The sequence below is a fragment of the Propithecus coquereli genome, unplaced genomic scaffold (genome assembly GCF_000956105.1).
Source record: "Propithecus coquereli isolate 6110/MARCELLA unplaced genomic scaffold, Pcoq_1.0 Scaffold563, whole genome shotgun sequence".
Classification (NCBI taxonomy): Eukaryota; Metazoa; Chordata; class Mammalia; order Primates; family Indriidae; genus Propithecus; species Propithecus coquereli.
In genome coordinates, this window is record NW_012151541.1 from 1057151 (window position 1) to 1070963 (window position 13813).

The 13813-nt window shown below is 40.8% G+C and overlaps 1 protein-coding gene across 2 annotated transcripts in view; it reads left to right on the forward strand.

Moving 5' to 3' along the window:
- Positions 1-12487: 12487 nt before the first annotated feature.
- Positions 12488-13813, forward strand: part of DSTYK (dual serine/threonine and tyrosine protein kinase) — a 48161-nt gene continuing 46835 nt past the window's right edge. For both annotated transcript variants that reach the window (XM_012657839.1, XM_012657840.1), the window contains exon 1: positions 12488-12790. In XM_012657839.1, the coding sequence (XP_012513293.1) occupies positions 12526-12790 (265 nt within the window). In that variant the 5' untranslated portion in view covers positions 12488-12525. The remainder of the gene's footprint in view (positions 12791-13813) is intronic.

The window sequence follows — 13813 nt, forward strand, 5'->3', positions numbered from 1 at the left end:
GGTGGCAAATGGTGGCCTGCAAATGATGAGCACACCTTGACGTATTTTCATGACCTGACTCTAAGCTGAAGAAAGTGGAGGGATTCGGTGTGAACCTTTAAGAAAGCAGAGAGCATTATAATTTTGAATTATGTCTCATTTCTTTACTAAATAGAAGTTGGAATTAAGTTTGATTTTTATATTATCATATACATAACAGCTTGATGGCCAAACTTCCTATTGTGACCATACCTAGAAAGGTGTGATGCAGGTCAACAAAAAAGCCTGTTGTGTGCTTTGTGAAATCAGCTAATACTTCACTGAATATTGTATTATAGAATAAATGTGCTACTGCCAAAGAAGTTTGGGTGAGAAGTCAATATGGTGCAGTGGAAAGAACACTGGTTTGGGTGTCAGAAAATACATGTAAGATTCTGATTCTGTTACTTCCTGCGATTTCTCAGGCAACCAACTCCCTTAACCTCTTTCACCCTCGGTTTTCTCATCTATAAGCAGGGGCTAATAATATCTATCCTCACGCGGTCATTGTGAGGATGAAAGTAGATAATGTGTGTGAAAATGTTTAACCCATGTGCTTGGTAAAAAATAATTAACTTGTCCAAGCCCCCTGTATGCCATATGAGAAAGGCAGAATTATCCCACTAAGCTTACTGCTTTTTGTGAACAGAAATCCCAGTTACAGTAATGAAAGAGAGCACTCCTGCTAGTATCAAATTTGCTAAACTGGGAAGTATATAAACAAGGAGGATTAAGAGCAGAATTATGAAATCCTGCTCCCTTGTCAACACCCAGTTCATTTAGTTTAATAAATTGATGAAGCTTTCATTATAGAGGATAAAGTGCCAAGATTAGCAAAGTGTAGAATAGGGTTTTGTTTTGGTTTTTTTTCTTTTTGTAAAAGCAATTAGTTTTGAGAAATAAAAGACTTCTCTTTTTGCCAATAGGAAAGGTTTGTAGATTATTCAAGAAAATTCTGTTTCCTGTAGGAATACTTAAAAAAAATTTAAACATCAAATGGATAAGTAGTTGTCAGAGAGCTATTTTAAGATTAATATACTGAGTAGAGTGCTTAGAAGGTAAAAGTACTCCCTAGAGGGACTCGATACAATAATTTTGATCACTGTATTTTAATAGCAATATCATTAAAAATATTCCTTTGTTAATGCAATTCTCTTCCCTTTCCGTTAGAGATTACCACTTCCACTCAATGTGCTCCTTAAAAGAAATTGAGTTCTGTTGCATTTGGAGGAGTAAACTATGCAAATAATCCTTAGGGAGATTGGCTGGATCGTTGATGATGTCACAATCCCACCACCTAAATACAGGCTTTTTATTGGCTATTGTAAGAGGCAGGGAGGACCAGGAAGGCTCTGCATCACCACTGAGTTAGAGAAAGCTCTGAGCCCTGAGCCTAAACTAAATTTTATCCTGTTTTTTACTTTAAATATACTCAGAAGCATTTTCCACGTTATTACATTTTCCCATATTATTCCATGTCTAAGTAAACATTTTAAATGACTGCTTAACATCCTATCAAGTGAATATATCATGGTTTAACCCCTATCCTCCTTATTCCAAGACACTTAGTTGTCTCAATTTTTTGCCTTTAGAAATAAAGCTGTAATTATGATATTTATGCAGTAATTGTATACATTATTTCCTTCAAAGCATAGAAGCTCTGATACTAAACTGGCAATGCTTTAAAGCAGGGGTCCCCAACCTATGGTGACTTGTATAATTATTTCATTATATATTACAATGTAATAATAACAGAAATAAAGTGCACAATAAATGTAATGCTCTTGAATCATCCCAAAATCCTCCCGCCCCCGTCCGTGGAAAAATTGTCTTCCATGAAAATGGTCCCTGGTGCCAAAAAGGTTGGGGACCACTGCCTTAAAGGAGTAAGCAAACCCAGAATGTCAACCCTGTGATCGTCTCTCTCACAGCATCCCTGACACCTACACGGGAGATCCCAATGTCTGTCTCAGTCCTGGGACTGGTGAATCTCCTATCTGTACTGTGAAAAAGCTAGAAGCTCCTGCTTCTCACGTCAGGTAGCAATGCAGATTCTTCATTCTGGGTGCTTCTTGCTCCACCAGTAATGGGAGAAAAGTCACGATAAACATGCCCATGAACAGAGGAGGTCTGTGAAGCATAAACTTAAACCCTGATTGTGCTACTCTGTGTGAAAGCCTGGGACTGGTAAAATGGCTGCTTTGTGTCCTTTCCCATCTCTATGGGGAATCCATACAAACTTCTGGACAATCTGTTACTTAAAGCTGAAAATTCTAGACCTTAAAAAGGAAGAAAAAATATCGGCTTTGCTTGGAGATAATCAGTTTATTATTTTACATCTAAAGACAAATATCTATGGCAGTTCTATTATTCTACGTGGTACTTTTAGATATAATAGTAAGTGTAAGCGTCTACCATTTAAAGAGAACCACAGGTGTTAGACATTTTGCTAGGGGCCTTGTGAATACTGTCTTACTTAATTCCCGCAACAACCCTCCTAGGTAAATGTATTCATACTTTACAAATGAGAAAATCAGCTCAGAGGGTTCGCAGCACTCACATAGGCCTGAAATCTGCACTCAGCTCTGACTCAAAGGCCTAAAATCCTAATAGCTCACCCTTTCACAGCTAAGTTTGAATCACTCTAATGGTGAAGAACTTATCAATGAGTATTATCCTACAGGTCAATATATCTACATTCATTTGAATATATTTGTGAAACACATATCATGTACAAAGGCTTTATAAGATACTCGTGGAGGATATAGAACAATAAAAGACATTGGTCCCTGCCTTAAAGTCCAGTTGGGGAGATAAGACACAAATGAAATGTAAAATAACGCAAGATTGAAATGTTAATGTCTATCAACACTCCCAGGGGCAGATAATGAAGTACCAAGGTCCAGAGGAGAGAGAGATCTCTTGAAGGGATCAAGATGACTCCAAGGAAGAGATGTTTACACACATTCATCCAGTGGTAAAAGGATAAAATGGTAGCTTTAGGATGATTCTAATTCCTTTCAGTAGGTAAGAACTACATAATCATCTTGAAAATAGAATCATTCAATATTTGGATCTCATTAATTTTGCATCTGCATCCTATAGAGTTTTATGGCATACTAGTAATGGAAAAAATGTTCCCTCTTTTTATTCTCTGAGATTGTAGGACAGTGTTTCTGAAAGTATGGTTCATGGACTACCAGTAACATAATCACCTTGAAATGCAGATTCCCAGGCTCCATTCCAAACTGATAGAAACAGAATTTCTGGGGGTGGAGCCTAAAAACCTGCTCTTTAGACAAGTATCCTAAGTGATATGCATATTGAAGTTTGAGAACCACTGATGTAGGGGAAAACTTGGTCGACAACATTTATTGATAGATTTATGAATTAGTTAAGCATTTACTACGTGCCTGGCACATACTCCCATTTAGTCTGTAAAACAAACTAAGTAAGTATTATAACTTCTGTTTTACAGATAATGAAACTGAGGCTCAAAGAGGATTTAAAAACTTGCCCAGGATAACCTGGCTAGAAAGAGATGACCAAACCAAGAAAACTGCTTACTTTCAATGTCCATATTTTTTCCACAATGCCTACTGCCCTGTTGCCTAGACTATGCTGTGGATACCATGTTTATTAATAATAATAACAGCTATCATTTGTGTTCCTATTAATGTGCTATAAAACTATGCTATGGATACCATGTTTATTAATAATAAAAGCTGTCATTTGAGTTCGTATTAATGTGCTATATAATTTATATCTAAACCTTTCCATAACCTCAAGAGTTATTCTTGCCGTGTAAGATAGCTAAGATGGAGAGCTATTGATATATAACCTCGAAATCACCTTCCAACAGTGGGAAGCGAGATTTCTTACTCTAGTACCACTTTTCCTCACTTTCACTTCTTCTTGGCGGTTCCTGAAACCTTTTTCAGCTCTGTCAGGACTTCCTTTCCTTGAAGTAATTTATCCAACCCTTTTGCACCAAGTTTGCAATGGCAAACTATGAGCTAAAGTCTAGCTTTTGTGTTTAACAGGCACCACATTTTTTTCCAACACGGGAATGGAGATCTGCTCTGAATCAACAGGAAAATGTCAGTTGCTTGGAAAACCTTCTGCTGATCTTGTGACTTCAAAGAGAAACAGACAATTTAATCAAGGAACCCTCCCGTGAGCAGGGGAATCACGCCATCCCATGTGAGATCTTATTATAGAATAGGCATACGTCATAAATCTTTTTCAAGGAGTCTCCTATGGCCCTGGGGCATACCCAAGCAGATATAAAGACAAAGGGCTGTTTTCATTAGTGGATTCACCCAGGCTTGCCTTATATTAATATCACTCACAGGGTGCTGGTGAAAGAAGATAGTCCTCTCTTTCAAGATGCAATGACATAGTACAAGTCTATCGGAGGGCAATTTAGTAATGTATAGCTAGAGACATATAGATACTTAATACCCTCCTGGGAATCTATTTCCAGAAAATAATTCAAAAGAAGAAACCAAGCTGCATAAACAACAACAACAAAAATGCCTATAGCAGCATTGTTTGAAATAATGAAAAACCCGAAACAACCTAAATATTCCAAGAATAGGGAGTGGGTGGGTAACAATGACATAACAATGTAATGGAATGTTATGCTGCTATTGAAAAAAATAAATATGATGAGTATAAAGAAACATTAAAAGCCTTCTTTAGATAATATAAAATGAAAGCATTACAATGCAAAATTGTGTAGTGATAGAAGAATTAGGGCTTTAGAGGCAGACAAACCTGTGTTGTTGGCTATAAGGACCTAGACAACTCATTTACCCTTAGTCTCAATTTCCTCATCTGTAAAACAGGGATAGAAATATCCAGGGTTGTTGTAAGAATTGAAGACGATATAAACTATATGGATAAAATTTGGATAAATAATGGATAAAGATGGGAAAGCCTGGGCACAGTGGCTCAGACCTGTAATCTCAGCAGTTTGGGAGGCTGAGATGGAAGGATCATTTGAGGCTAGGAGTTCAAGACCAGCCTGGGTAACATAGCAAGACTCCCATCTCTACAAAAAATTAAAAAATTAGCTGGATGTGGAAAAAAAAAAGATGGGAGGGAGTACTATTAAAAATAATCATAAGTTTGATCTAGTATATGGAACTGTTGAAAATTTCATTTGAATGAATCTATTTTTATGATGTTTTAAATTTAATGCTATCTTTTTCTTCTTATTCTTCCATATCCTTACACGTTTTCATATTCCTTATTCAAGAAATGCGTGTGCATGTAATCTGGAAACTTGCCTAAATGGATCACTTAGCCCTATTTTGAGAAGAGTCCTAGATCAGTGCTTCTGAAATCAGCTCTAGGAAAATGATAGGACCTCCCCCCACTCCCCGCTTCCCCCGTCCCCGCAACACAGACACAGGTGAAGGTGGCTCAGTTAAGGGTCTTCTAAGCACATGGTGGTGTCTATGAAGTTTGTTAGGTGGAGGTCCCTCTCCCCTCTGAAATTTGGGAATAGAGAATGTTCTCATGACCAGGATGCCTTTCATCCATCTTTGCTTCAGAATCCTAACCCTCACGTCCATCAAACCACTTCCCTGCAGAGTTAGATTTATGAGAAAGGAAGGCAAGCAGGGGAATAAAATCAAGTATTTTCTTTTGGCTAATACATATTGAGCACGCTCTTTGTGTCAGGCATGAGATTTGGCACATAGGAATATAAACAGACTAAGACAATTGGAATATGTTTGAGAAATCAGGCTTCAGAATCTTCCAGAAAACCTCTATCAAGATAATGTTGACATAAAAAAGGGTATTGGTAGGTTTTCATCTATCCTTCTCCATCCAGGATCAGACCAAAGATAAGAATATAACCTGCTGTAGGTATAAATAATACATACCCTGTGAGGTAGGTATTATTAGTTCCCCTATACAGATGAAGTGAGAGAGGCCCCAAAAAGTTAAGTAATTTGCTTAAAATCATGAAATAAGTAAGCAGCACTGCCAGGACTGGAACTCAGGTCAGATAAGGTAAGGAAATAACCAAAAGTGGGTTCCACTGAACTGTCAGGTAACACAGTAGAGAAAGGGCCACAAGTATTTAAGCTTTGAAGAACAATACCAATCTACAAATGATACTGATGAAAAGTGAATTAACAAAACTATGTTCAGGGCTTCTGGAAAGTTTTGGGTCAGTTACTCCAAATAATTTCTGGAAAACCTTGTTCTTCGATTTGGCAGTAAAACAAAGATGATCTCTGTTTGGGGTTATACCAAATTCCCCTTAATTGATTGTTTTTCCTCCCCATGCTCTGCATCCTAACAGCCAGGGATGCCACTGATGAAATATTCAGCATTGGAATGATATTTGATGTATAATTAAATAGGATGCATTTAGCAGTTCAATTCTGTAGACCTTTAATCTTCAAGTTAATAAACCTTCATGTAAAGAATCTCAAAAACAAAATATTCTTCAAAATACTATCCTCCTTAGAAAAATACATAAGACTGAATGCGAGTAGTTGCTACAGATAGAAAACATTTCTTAAGTACGTCTATGTGCCAGGTAAGGTGCTAAATACTTTCTGCATTATGTCATTTAATCTTCACAACCCTGTGAGGTAGGCATTATTAGTCCCCCTATACAGATGAAGTGAGAGAGACTGCAAAAAGTTAAGTAATTTGCTTAAAGTCATGAAATAAGTAAGCAGCTCTTCCGGGACTGGAACTCAGGTCAGATTCTCTCTGACTCCCTTGCTTTTCCCTACATTTTTACAGGATTTCTATTTCAAAGTATTTTTCAATTACTATGGCTCATTGAATCCTCCCAACAACCCAGTGATGTTGAGCACAATTGATTCTCCCTTTTAATAGAAGTCACAGAGCCAGGATTAGACTCTAGGTTTACAGTCATCATCATCATCAGCTCAGTTACTTTTTATTAAGTGCCTTCCTTCTATGTGTAGACTCTGCGCTAAGCATTTTATATACTTTTTTTCCCATTTTAATCCTCATAATAATCTAGAGGTGGCTACTATTAGGATTCCATTTGGTGGAAGAGAAAACCAAGACTTACAGGAGCCAATGATATGCCCAAAATTATATAGCAGCAAGTCAGGACTAGAACTCAGGTTTGTAAAAATGATAACACAATTGATAAAAGCACCAGCCATTTGTTGAATGCTTATATGTCAGATACTGCTCTTTAAAAAAAAAAACAACTTATTTTGACATAATTTGAGATTATGTTGGCACTGCTCCTTTAAATAGTCACGATAACCCTTTGAAGAAGGTGCTGTTATCCTCATTTTACAAGTGCGGGACTAAGAGTCAGAGAAAATAAGTAATGTTTCCAAGGACATAACAAACAGGAAGCGGTAGAATTAGGATCTGACTCCAAGGCCTGTTTCCTTAGCCATGAGGCTTTGCTAACTCCCGTACTGTATCCTAACATCCTTGCTGCCCAAACTGCGGTCCACAGACCAGCAGCATTGACACTACGTGGGAACTTGTTATAAATGCAGAATTTCAAGCACCATCCCAGACTTACTGAATCAGAAGTATATTTTAAAAAGATCCCTTGGCTCCATGAAAGTTACCAGAAGAAAAAAAAAAGATCCCCATGTAATTCATATGCACATTAAAGTTGGAGAAGGCTGGGTGCAGTGGCGCACACCCATAATCCCAGCACTTTGGGAGGCCGAGGCAGGAAGATCGCTTAAGGCCAGGAGTCCAAGACCAGCCTGGGCAATTGTGAGACCCTGTCTCTACAAAACAGAAAAAATTAGCCGGGTGTGGTGGCTCACGCCTGCAGTCCCAACTACTCAAGAGGCTAGGCAGGAGGATCACTCGAGCTCAAGAGTTTGAGATTGCAGTGAGCTACGATGACACCATTGCACTCTAGCCTGGGCAACAGAGTGAGACCCTGCCTCAAGAAAAAAATTGGAGAAGCATTGTTCTGCAACATTGGCTGCAATATACAAAATAAGCAGAGAAGAGAAGGAGATTGTCTAGAACAGGGACTCTCAAACATGTTCCCTTGGAAATCAGTGTTGAGTTCGAAGAAGGTATGCTGTGTGCTGTGTTGCTAAATTTGATAGTGGTGATCTTTCCCCAATTCATAGAAAAAATTAAGGTTATGAATTGTATTTTCTCATCTTTTCTTCCATAACTTCTCCTTTTTTTTTTTTGGAGCTGAATATCACTCACCTGTTAGTAACTTTAGGAAATCACGACAATTGAACAAATATTTTAAAAATACCTATGGAAATTTCAGAAATGTGTAATTGTTTGTTGTATTTTTTTCTTCAGTTTGTGGATTTTTAAAAATTTTTGTATTTGTAATTGTGGTTTTATGTCCCATAATAGAAAACAGACATAGGTTCTGTTAATAAACTTTTCTTAATTTACATGGGAGAATTAAATGTTAATGTTTTTTGGTGTTCTGCAAAAAACGCCTGATTTCCACCTACATGAACAGGAAGATCAAGCCTTCAGAATCTCTGTAGAAATCACCTAACCAACTTGTAATAGAAAAGTAAAGTTAGGAAGACTAATATATTTCTCACTTATCCCTCTTCCTCCAATGACAACATTTATAGATACAAATATAACTTACTGGTTGTTTCTAGATAGTAGAAATATGAGTGGTTTTTATTTTCTCTTTTGTGCTTTCCTGAATATTCAAAAATGTCTACAGTGAACACTCATTCACTCAAAAAATATCTAATGAGCACCTACTAAGTGACAGGTATCATTCTAGGTGCTGGAGATACAGCAGTGAACGAGCCAGATAAAAATCTCCTTTCTGATGTCAGTGTCTTTGGATCTTTCCTCTTTGGCTGGACTTGGTGAAGACTCCTTAGGTTTCCTTTTTGGAGAGTTAACACTTAGTAGCCAAAGATCTAGGAACTGAATGGGGGAAGAGGCCATCTAATATCCATACATTCACTTGATCTCCCTGTTTATATAGATAGCTCCTATTTAACCCTCTCTGCAAAATAAATATTTCAGTCTTCTTTTGGCGGGAGTGTGGAGAGGGGCAGTGAAGATGGGGAAAGTGACTTGAGGTCCTAACTTCTCTGAAACAACTTTCAAAATCTGTGTTTTAATTCCTGTTCATCACACAACCTGTGTATGGCAGCTCTGTAGTCCTATAATTCCACAGTAGGCAGTGGGGGCACCTACTGTTACCAATTCCTAAGATGTGGGGGATTCTGCAGCATAAATCAGGCTGGATCTCAGCTTTTCCCATTTGGGGTTTAGGATTCAGGTTTCCCCAGGCTGGTAACTTAGTTAACACTTGTCCATTGGCTTTCCGGCTTCCACTTTATTTTTTGCTACTAGCTCCTTTCATTATTGTGGCTTTCTGCTTTTAAAAATTCCATTGCTGTCACCTTAATGATGTTCTAGGAGCGAACAAAAGTAGATCTGTGTGTTCATCTTCATTAATTAACTCTCATCACTTTCAGGAAACACTTTCCTATACTACCTTAAACCCTATCTTCTTACCATTCAAACCCTTATTTCCCCCATTTGTCCTTTGAATTAGATATTTGAAAAAATATATATTCTTATAGGTAGGTTATTATAATTTAATAAGGATTCACTGTCACTCACATCCTTTAAGATTTTAAATAGCAAAAAATGAATGCTTTCCTCAACAGATAAAAAATGGGAGTAAGATATACTTGCACAATTCAGAATGGTGTATATAGAAAGTTAGTTACTGTAGCATTACTTTGAATATCAAAACACTGCAAAAAACCTAAAGGTCTGCCAATAGAAGACTTGTTGAATAAAACATGCCAATCCATATGGTAGTTTATCACACAGTTAAAAAGAATGAGGCAGATCTTTATGTTTAGGTGTAGAAGTCTGCGAGGGTATAATAGAGTATGTATAGTATGCTATCATTGGTATTTAAAATACATATATTTATATATGCTTTCTGGGAGGGGAACTAGGTGACTGGAAGACAGGGACAGAAAAACTAAGGAAGACTTAGTTTTTCCTTGTATACCCTTTGCACCATTTGAATTTTATATTATATTATTGTATTACTTATTTTAAAAATGAATATAATTTAAAGTACTAATGAATAGTTTTTAAAACGGTGAGCTCTGTGACCTTTACCGGAAATAATGCCCTTTCTGATTACTTCTACCTATCCAAATTTTGCCTCTTCTTCAAGATAGATTCCTATTCTAGACAATTCCACTTTGAGTGTTCTCTCATTTAATCTCCTTTGCTAGAAATTATTGTGTGTGGCAAATCATCACACATTGCTTTGTTAGAGCTGTTCTATTTTTTAAAATAGTATCAACCATCTTGTATTAAAATTCCCATTTTATATTTTCATTTCTATTTTACTGAGCCTTTGGGAGTTGCACAGAGAATACGATCTTGCAAAAGAAGAATGGCCAGTGGAGAATATGTGACCAAATAAAAGGGAAGGAGTAAATGGGCAAGAGCATAAAGCTCCCCTCTTACAGGCAGCCTTCACACACCTTTACCAAGTAAGAGATTCATCTGAATTAGTGACCCCTTTTTATAAGGTGTTAAAAGCCCCTGGAAAGGTAAAGCCTTCGCATTTTACAATGAATTAATCCGAACAGAATGACATCACTTAGCTAAGATCACTTGCACTCAAGATGAGATGAGAGGTTGGGAGAAATAAAATTTTTAAAGCAGGACTCATAAAATTTTAGAGCCAAAAGGCCTTAAAGATCAACTAGTCCAGGGCAGGTGCGGTGGCTCACACCTGTAATCCTAGCACTTTGAGAGGCCAAGGTGGGAGGATCACTTGAGGCCAGGAGTTGGAGACCAGCCTGAGCAAGAAGAAGACCTCCATCTCTACAAAAAATAGAAAAATTAGCCAGGCATGGTGGTGCACGCCTGTAGTCCCAGCTACTCAGGAGGCTGAAGCAGAAAGATTGGAAGTTTGAGGTTGCAGTGATGCCACTGCACTCTAGCCTGGGCCACAGACTGAGATCCTGTCTCAAAAATAAATAAATAGGCTGGATGCAGTGGCTCACTCCTATAATCCTAGCACTCTGGGAGGCCGAGGCGGGCGGATCGTTTGAGCTCAGGAGTTCGAGACCAGCCTGAGCAAGAATGAGACCCACATCACCCCCCCCATCTCTACTAAAAAAATAGAAAAGAAATTAGCTGGACAACTAAAAATATATATGTAAAAAATTAGCCGGACATGGTGGTGTGTGCCTGTAGTCCCAGCTACTCAGGAGGCTGTGACAGGAGGATCGCTTGAGCCCAGGAGTTTGAGGTTGCTGTGAGCTAGGCTGACGTCACGGCACTCTAGCCCAGGGAACAGAGTGAAACTCTGTCTCAAAAATAAATAAGTGAAAATATCAAAGAGATCAACCAGTCCAAACCCTTATTTCATAGATGATGAAACAGGGTCCTGCCTGAGGTCACAAGCACTGGAGTCCAGACCCAAAGTCCAATCCCCTAATTTAAGTTAAGGAACTACACTGTCCAGCCTGTCAGAGACTCCATCTGGGTAAAAGATGGGGTCTTTCCACAGCAAGAAAGACACAGGTGGAATTTGTGCCTGGCGAAGAGGGGAAAGAAAACAGGAAGTGTAAAAGAGGCGACGTCAAGTTTTGCGCCCTTTGTAATTATGCCCAAGGGTCTGTGACAGTCTGTGTCAAGGGAAGGCTTGCGCATTAGCAGAAGCCGAGTTAAGATAATCAGAAGTGGTTTGGAAGGCTAGAAACCTCAACTTCCCCTTACCCAGCCGGGTCTCCCTACTTTAAGAAACCAATCGCTCTTCAGCCGATAGCTCATATCGACCCTTACACATCCCTCCATTCCACATCTGGAGAAGGAAAGTCAGAAAAGGAGGATGCAATACAAACACGAGAGATTTCCCTATTCCAGGGCAGTTTCAGCCAATTCCCCGGTATCTACTGTATCCGGAAAGTGAGAGAGCCATTTAGGGTAACCATGGAGATATTACTGTCCTCTGTCATATTTCCTTCCTTTTCTCTATTAAAATCTTTGGCTCTGATTTCAGTAAGGCAGCCCACTTCTGCTGGAGTCCAAATTCTGCAGCTCCTCTCTCTCCTCAGGGACACTCATGTAGGGATTAGGAACACATTTTTAAATGAGGAGAGCGTGTAAGCACAAGAACAGGTGAGGGTTTTAGCAAAGGCGGGCAGCCCCATCCACAGCCTCCCATCCTTCAGCCTTGGGGTTTTGGTGCTCGGCCCCAGCCCAGACTACAACTCCCAGTAGGCCCCGCAGTGCCCGCGTCCTCCAGCGATCTTTCCCTCACTCTTGCGGATAGTGGAGAGAAAGGTTCCGTTGGCTGTGCACTGCGGGTTGGTTTGTTTGCTACGGCAGTGAGGGAGGTTGGGAGCCAGGCCGACTGCGGGCGGGGGCGTCAGGAGGCGGATTCCTCCTCCCTTAAGCACTGGGGGGGCGGGGAGGAGGGAGGCCGGGCCAGCGGCCGGGGACCAAGCCGCGAAGACAGTGTGGGCAGAAGAGATGGAGGGCGACGGGTTGCCGTGGGGGAGCGAGCCAGTCTCGGGTCCCGGCCCCGGAGGCGGCGGAATGATTCGCGAGATGTGCCGGGGGTTCGGTCGCTACCGCCGCTACCTGGGCCGGCTGAGGCAGAACCTGCGCGAAACCCAGAAGTTCTTCCGCGACATCAAGTGCTCCCACAACCACAGTTGTGCCTCCTCCCCGACGGGCGGCGGCTGGGCCGAGTTCGGCCCTGCTGGCGATGTCGCCGAAACCGGGCTGCAGGCGGGTAAGGAGGGCAGCTCCAAGGGAGAGACGGCAGGAGAAGCAAATTGGAGGGTGGACTGCACCCCTGTCCTGCAAAACAACCGGGGAAGAGGCAGAAAGTGGGAGTCGGGCCGCATGGCCGGGTCCCCCGGGCCTGGGCCGGCCGGATCTGGGATGCCTTGGGAGGACATCCCTCCTGGAGGGGGGAGGGGAGGGTCTGCAGAGGCCTGGGCCGGGGATCTAGGGGCGAGGGGCGCCCGAGGGCAGAAGTTCCAGGAGCAGGACCCAGGGGACCAGGCTGTGCGCGGGCGGGACTGGTGAGGGCCCCTGTTTGCAGAGGGCGGGGGTTAATAACGAGGAGTGGGAAGAAGTTGCTCTGAGTTAGGCGAGTGGGCAGCTGCGGTCAGAGCCCCAGTTTAGGGATGGAGGAGAGGCAGTAGGCAGGGTGCAGTGTGTGTGTGTGTGTCTGTGTTTGAACGTAATCAAATGTGAAATGTTTTTATACCAATCGCGAGGCAGTTCCGTGAAGAAGTTAAGGAACGTACTCTAAATAGGGTTAGGGGTCGCCAAAGGAAATCGTATCTGATGGGTGCCAGAGAATTACCAGGGGTGTTGCTGTGTTTGTGGTGAAGAAGTTAGAGAGGGAAGGGATCCTTTTGGTCTTGAGCCATTGGAGAGCTTGCTACTCTAGCTCTTCTTGACATGATTATTTCTGGGATGTGCCAGAGGTCCCAAAGCACTTAAAATCGTGCATGGTCTTTAATCTTTCCTAACCTCTTGCTTCCGTTTAAAACTGCAATTGGTAGGGAACTGGAGGGTTTGTTAACTACTGCCTCTAATTAAGAAAAAACTTAGGTTAGAAGGGAGAAGGGATTGGCATCCCATGTAGATAGCTATCTTGGAGACAAAATAGCGAAGAAGTCAGTGGGTTTAATTTAGTGATTCTCAGACTAAGGTGTGTATTAAAATCACCCCGGATGCATATTGAAAACACCATGTCTCAGGCTCTGTCTCCTAGTATTCCGATTGAGTAGGTGTGGGAGAG